At 31.2% G+C, this 7,483-nt stretch overlaps 1 protein-coding gene across 1 annotated transcript in view; it reads right to left on the bottom strand.

The window, feature by feature from the left end:
• LOC106791228 (proto-oncogene tyrosine-protein kinase receptor Ret) overlaps positions 1–7,483 on the bottom strand; it is a gene marked incomplete in the record, with an annotated part of 38,391 nt that overhangs the window by 8,145 nt on the left and 22,763 nt on the right. Inside the window, 9 exon segments of the mRNA XM_014756725.1 lie at positions 699–801; positions 865–1,125; positions 1,422–1,600; positions 1,833–2,027; positions 2,368–2,642; positions 5,386–5,483; positions 5,842–6,019; positions 6,809–7,065; positions 7,282–7,417. Of these exon segments, the coding sequence (XP_014612211.1) occupies positions 699–801; positions 865–1,125; positions 1,422–1,600; positions 1,833–2,027; positions 2,368–2,642; positions 5,386–5,483; positions 5,842–6,019; positions 6,809–7,065; positions 7,282–7,417 (1,682 nt within the window).

Raw genomic sequence — 7,483 nt, 5'->3', positions numbered from 1 at the left:
GATTATTAATTTCATAATGCGTGACTATTACGCAAAGCTCTTAAAAAAAAAAAAAAAAAAAAAGAAAAGGAATAAATAATTTCGCTCATATATATAATTATTTTTTCGAAATTTTCTAAAGCTAATTTTTGTCCTGTACAATAGAATTAGTTGAAACTAAAAGGATGACGATTATCCTATTCACATAATAATATAACATGGATTGTAACTTATCTCTCTCGTTTAGCACTTAAGTATCCATCTGTCAGAGCATACATATTCCCACTTGACTCGTGCAAACGTTCCTAATACGACACAACTATCAGCTCACTCATTCACTCACACTTTTTTTCTCTCTTCCCCCTTTCGAGATTTACCTATCCAATCGATATTCTCTCCAAGTGCACTTTCTACGTTATGCATTTTTCGATACTTTTACAGGATATTCTTTCTTTATATTGGATAGAAACGAAAATATAAAATGAAACCATCGAGAGAGATCATAACAAAAGAAGTTACGCGCGTTCAAGTTTTCCAATAAAATCTTTTACTCAAATATCAAAATTATTTTCAGAAGTTTCAACTTTTTAACTACTATTTACTTATTACATTTTAATCTCTTTTTTTTTTTTATTGTATTTAGACACGAGAGAGAATAATTTGTTGAAAACTCGTCAAAGTTCGATAGATACTTGTAATTAAAAGAATATAAATTTTACCTGTATCTCAAAGTTGCAAAGAAACCAACGATGACAACGAATACGAAAATGGCAGCTCCGGTTACGCTTATCATACAAATTGGTCCGCAAGATTCGGTTGAAGCTGTGTACAAATAGAAGGGTAGAGAAAGGAGAAATAAATAAGATATTGTTTAAAGAGACGAACCTTTTCTAGCATCGGTCACAGGTTCCTCATTTTTGTCACGATCCCTTCGTAATTTTCCGTTTGCCTCGTTTTTCCCAGTTTTATTGGATTTCGTAAATTGACTACCCCGGCCACCTCCACCACTACCACCACCACCACCATTATCCTTTCGAATGGATTCGGGACCACAAGTACACTGTAACATATCGTTGCACGAACATATTCCTAAACCACTTCTTATTCCACGACCACCCTTATTCATTTCTGCGAAGTGAACGTCAGCTGAAAAATACAAAATCAAAATGTGCATCCATCCCCTTCGAGAAAACTCGTGTTTTGTTTTCCCATCGTTAGTCAATGCAACTTTTCTTTCTCCTTTATTATTTTTTACGAAAATGGGATTACAATTAAAATGTCTATATTATCGCAGAAAATGTACAACGATATTATTCATGATGACATTAATTGTACAATTATTCGAATAAAATAATGAACTCTTATTTCCATAAAATATCAAATTTTGTTGCTTTTGTTTTGTAGAAGTATTTAATGACGTAATAAATAAGGATTATACTTACATTCTATTGTACAGTCCTGTGGACAAATACGAGGATCAAGTCGTTCCAATTCGTCACAGGTGTAATCAGGGCAAAAGTTTAAATTCGGCGAACACGTTGCATAACGTTCGGACATTTGGTTGGGCAAGCTATTGCTATTGTTCAAACGCCATATGCAATGTCCCATATAAGTGTCGTTGCTACATAAAACATGAGTAACATAAATTGAAGAAAATAGATATCATTTATTATACATGGTGTCTCGCGTAAAGGTTGACAATATTTTTCCAGCAATGGTATTATATATATTTGTTCGATATCCCGTTGAGAAAAATCATTTTTATTATTTTATTTTTATCATCTATACCGAGATATTCGTGGGAGATATAGGTTGAAAGGTCAAAACGTGGATAGAAAATGAAAGACACATACTTGAGAATACTACCGCCACCAACGCCACAGATTAATTCACAATCTCGACGAGATTCAGCATTAGCGCAGGAATGAATGATTCCTCCTTCGATTTCATTGCAAATCTGCATCTTCGTTGGTTGCACGTCCATCAAATTAACCTTTATCGTTATGGATGATTTAACTTGATCACCTACTCGCAATTCTAATTTCAAACTAAACGTAACAAACAGACAAATTTAATAATATCGATATGCAAGAGAATATAATATTATCTGCATCTATGTTTATTAATTCTCTTTAATGTTTTGAATATTTTAGTTAACGAAACTGTCTATTCTTTACCGAAACGTATATAAAATTCATTTGGCTTTAAACTTTTGGACCGCATAGTATTTTATCTCGTTAAACGTGCAAATGAGTAAAGCTACTTATCTCTTTTAAAAACCAAAAAAAAAATGTTAATAGCAGAGAAAAGTTTTATTTAAATACATACACATATATATATATCTCTATAGTAGTTGTTAATAAGAAGAAAATTTAATATGAAACTTACGATACAACGGGCGGTGCAATTTTAAGTAGATTCGTGTCGATCACGTGCACAATACCACCTTTTTCGGTAACATTGAAAGCTTTCGAGCCATGGATACTGAAAGATATTCTTGGATTGACTTGACTTGTTGGTTGTGCAACACGATAGTACCTAGACGAAACACGAGCAATTCTGACGTTTTCGGGATAAGTGATCGGATGTTTTAGAGAAATCGATGCTGCTGTCGGAGTCATTTTTCGATGCTCCGGCCCGTAGAACGATATCGTAACATTTACCTGAAAACAATTTTTCCAAATTCAAAACAAAAACAAATTAAATAATTATTTCAGTAGTTATCCTCGTGCTTGATTTTTTTCGTCCTGAATTCTCCTCATTTTTAACTAATGCATTTTATGTAGAATACATTAAGGCATTTTCTGTAGAATACATTAATGTATTTTATGCAGAATAAATTAATGCATTTTACGTATACTTTTCACGGAATTCCTATTACAAATTAGCCATTATTTTAATAACGTTAAAGATTAATAATTGTATTCCGTGTTATATTATAATTTGTTAGGATTATTTGAACGAATTTTTCTAACGATACCTTTTTTTTTTTTTGCACAATTCGTAGTAATTACATTAGAGAAGGATGGGAGGGAGGGCAAACAAGAAGTCAAATAAAACTAATGAAACAAATTTGCAAATTATCGGAAGGATATAAATTTGTGAGATACTTTCTTTATTTCTTTCTCTCTCTCTCTCTCTCTTTTTCTAGGAGCTGGATAGTAACTATGGAAACGAAAAGGGAGAAAAAGTAAGAACGAATGCGAATGAGAGAAAGAAAAAAAAAGACCAAATAAAAAAGAGAGAGAGAGAGAGAGAGAGAGAGTGAGTGAGATAAAAAGAGGAGACATGTTGTGATTGCAACGAACTGATTCCTATCGTAGAAGATTTATTTTCTCGTTCGAATTCAATTTTATACCATTTTGACTACTATATACACGGATGACGTAAAGAAGATATTATTTTGTAGCAGTTTAATTCACATTATCTTCTTTAGGTAAAGTCAGATAAATGCATATATATATACACGAAGTGAAATAATATAATATTAAACTCTGAGAAATTTGTTGAAACGGATAATTATGATTTTAAAACATATCTACAAATATTAATAGAGTTAGTTTTGATTAATGAAATAAATTAATTTAATTTTGTATTAGACACACACACACACACATTGGAAATGCACTAAACGGAGAATCTAATCGTGCTATCAATAGTAATAATGGCAAGATAAAGAGAATTGATCGATATCGTAAACACATAAATTTATTATCGATAAGCTTGCTAGGTGTTTCTGAAACATTGCTGTATGTAGCTAATAAAGTAGGGTTGGTCTTTGTACATCGTACCGTGATTTGCTATTATCGATTTTTATTTCTATAGGTATTTTACGTGCATCCTGTGAAATTTGACACCTATATTTTAAAATATAATTAATATATATTTTTATATTATTTAAAATATTCATTTGGTATCAATTAACGTTTTGATTATTAAAAATGAAATATATATAGCCTAATCAATTTATTGCGCGAATGTACTTCACTATATATATATATCATTTGATTTACTATCGTCGAGGTATTAATATTAATCGTTATTTCTGCTCTTCATGAGTTTTAAGAAACTAATCATTTCTATCCTACGAGTTTCAACATAATATATGTATTATCCCGTATGGCAATGATTAATAATACTAAAATCATGCTAGACGATAAAGTTGAATCTAAATCGAAATAACGTTGACATAAATAATATCGACGTCATTTTCGTAGGCTGCTAAAAACAGCGTATATTTCCATGTGTGTGTATATATATATATTATAGAATTTTAATTAAAAAGGAAAATCAATTGTGAATAACATCGATGAAAATGCAAATTAAATGATACCGAACAAAAGATATTTTCCTTTCGTATAAACTTGGCTAAATTACATTTTTTTATTAGGGGAAAAAAAAAAAAAAAAAAAAAAAAAGAAAAGAAATGCGAGTGAATCTAAAATGATTTTATAAATGATTAAAAACTATTTTAAAAAGGGAAAGTTTGGCGCCGAAGATTGAACCGAAAAGTCACGTTAACGCTTTTAGGAAACCGCGATTCCCAGACACCGGAGTTTGCTATTAATTCGCGATTAGACGAGTCTGTGAAAAATCAATGCCGCACCCCGAACGAATATATATATCGGCGTAGTTTTGCTGCCCGATCGTTTAATGAGTCCCGATTATATCGCGAATTTACGGCCACTTCGTACGATACACAAAGTGCCACTAATTGCATCCACTTTTCGTTCAAAATGATTCTTTATTTCCGTTTACTGTTGTAGTTGTTATTATTATTATTATTATTATTATTATTTGTCGTTGATTGTAAAATGTAAAGGAAGTTTTTCGATATATGTGCATATATATTAAAATGTATTTTCGAAACGAACATTTAATGAAATTTTATTGTATACCGTTTAATGTTCATATATAAAGAAGACGACGAAATGAATAAAAAAAAAAAAGTGAAATATATTTAGTAAAAGTGTCAAAGTATAAAAGGAATAATTTTAAATCGGGAATTAAAATAAAAATCGAAATACGAACGATTAATTATCTACAAAAAAGGAATCAAGTCCTTAACGAGATGTTACAAACGAACGCAATTTGAAAAGAATTCCCTTTGGAGTTTGGACTCGCAGTCAGTAATTGGCTGTGACGATAGGACTACTACTTCCCCTTTTATCCAGTAATTGGGAATCGGGTATACCAAACGACGTTCTTTGTGCACTATCGAAAGTCTTCTTCTTTTTCTTGTCCGATGCACCCCACGTGGAGATATCGTTCAATGTCGTTTTCGCTTCGACGAGTATCGAAATTTAAACCTCCGTCTCGTTTCGTCTCAACTAACCCTTTCTCTTCTCCTTCCCTTATCAACCCTTATAAAGCAAGCTTTGTCACGACGAAGTAAACACAACTCACCTCATTTTCTCCGTATTCTGGTAAAAGAGATTCGTCCTTAACTCGAAGGATAACTGTATAAGGTGATTTCGGTAATAGCGTAGTTTTCGCGTGAAATCCTTGAAAAAAGAGAAAAAGAAACTAATCAATTTTTTTACCCTTACAAATATTAGGATGAATCAAAAGTTCGTACGTTTATAAATTAATATTTCCAAAGTAAATTTTACACACAAGAAAAAGACAATTCATTATGCAGTTTGTAATACAATTAATAATACAGTAAATGCAGGAAACTTTTGGTTCATTCTAATACTTCAAAGTATTTCATTATAATTCCTCAAAATATGGAGAGAAATATAAAGTGAAATTATTAATTCTAAACGATAAATGTATTTTATTATATTTTTAAACACAATTATATATAAAAATAAAAAGTTTGTAAACCTGTTGATAGATTTGATATGAAGGATTACTCACTAGTGTAAATAAAAGTGTATACAGGATGTTCCGGATGTGTCGGATGATCGATGGGCACTATGGTATATGTGAAGTTTAGAGCATTGTGAATATCTTCGAGAATACTAAGAGTAAATTGATTACTGTCCATCTCGTCGGAATCTCTGATGAATACATTATTTTCATCCAGTCTATCCCCCTGTTGAATATGCAAAAAGATTGAGAAATATTTTCATCCTTCCTACTTTACTTTTATTTTTTTTTTCTTTTCCTTTTAGTTTTGTAAAGTATGAAAAAAGAAAAAAAAGGGAATGTACTTTTTGGATTCTTTGTATTCGAACTATGTGACGTTTTTCTTTTTTTTTTGGATGGATGTTCTCTTCTTGCCTTGAAACGAATCCCTTTCATCCTCCAATGTAAAATAAGAGAAACGGACGAGAGGGGGAAAAAATATGGAAGGAAGAAGAAAAAAATAAAAAAGGGGAAGAGGAAAGTGAGCGTGAAAAAGAGAGGCAGGAGTTTAATCAGGATCAGCCCTCAAGGTTTCTTTTTCTCTTACTTATTCACTCTTTTTTACACCTTTGCTTGCTCGCTCACTCACTCACTCATTCTATCTCTTTCTTTCTTTCTTCCTTTTGTGTCATTCTCACCATACTCGTCGTCCGTTTTTTACGGTGCTTCCCAAAACAATGCCATAATTATACGGACAATGTACAGCCATGATTAAGTCCCGTTTTACGTAGGGATTACATTTTCAATCATATGTTTTAACTTTGACTTCGCGCGTAAAAAAATCTTTCTTAGAAACATATGAATGTATTTTGTAACCTTTTTGTTTTTTTTTAAAAAAAAAAAAAAGACATGACAAAGTATAAGTGTCTTGATATAAAAATGATAGAAAAATTGCAAGGAATTTCGGAGAAATAATACATAGAATTGATAATAAATCTTTTATCGGATTTGTATCGGAAATGTAATATATACTTACAGCGGTGAATTCTTGTACGGTAATATTAACGGAGGTTAGATTATTTTGTATTACAGGAGGATTATCGTCCTGATCCAGTATTTCGATAGTTAAGTTATTTAGCAAAGCGAATTGATCCCCAGTGGTTTCTTCATAGACGATGCACTGTACTAAAATATCGGCTCGTGGTCCAGGACCACCCTCTGGTTCAAGAGTATCACGATCCAACGAAGCATTTGTATAAAGTGTATTATTTATTATTTCAAAATAATCTTTGCCTAAAAATGACAATGAAAAATTGATTAACAAACGATTATGTTTGATCATTGAATTAAATTGATGCAACAAGTCAATTAATTTAGAATTATCTTTGCGGAGTGTACACACTACTTTTGGACTTGTTCCAATGAATGATCTCGTAAAAAAAATAATCCATTGAACATGTGCAATATGTATACAATATATCTGTTTTACGTATTATTAAAATAAATTACCATTCAATAATCGGTATTCGGTAATACGGAAATGTGGACAAATATTATTATAAATTTCTGGTCCAAGTGGACCGAGCATAGTCCTTGGTTGATTTTCATAAATTTTGTATCGAGAGGAATTCCAAAAACACATGTCCTATAAAATTCGAACACAGATCAATTATATTCGATGTAAAATACACTATTTTATATATTATAATAT

This window comes from Polistes canadensis, unplaced genomic scaffold (assembly GCF_001313835.1).
Source record: "Polistes canadensis isolate GaletaPanama2010 unplaced genomic scaffold, ASM131383v1 scaffold_292, whole genome shotgun sequence".
Lineage (NCBI taxonomy): Eukaryota > Metazoa > Arthropoda > Insecta > Hymenoptera > Vespidae > Polistes > Polistes canadensis.
Note: the sequence above shows the minus strand (reverse complement) of the source record. Positions and strands in the feature narration are given on the sequence as shown.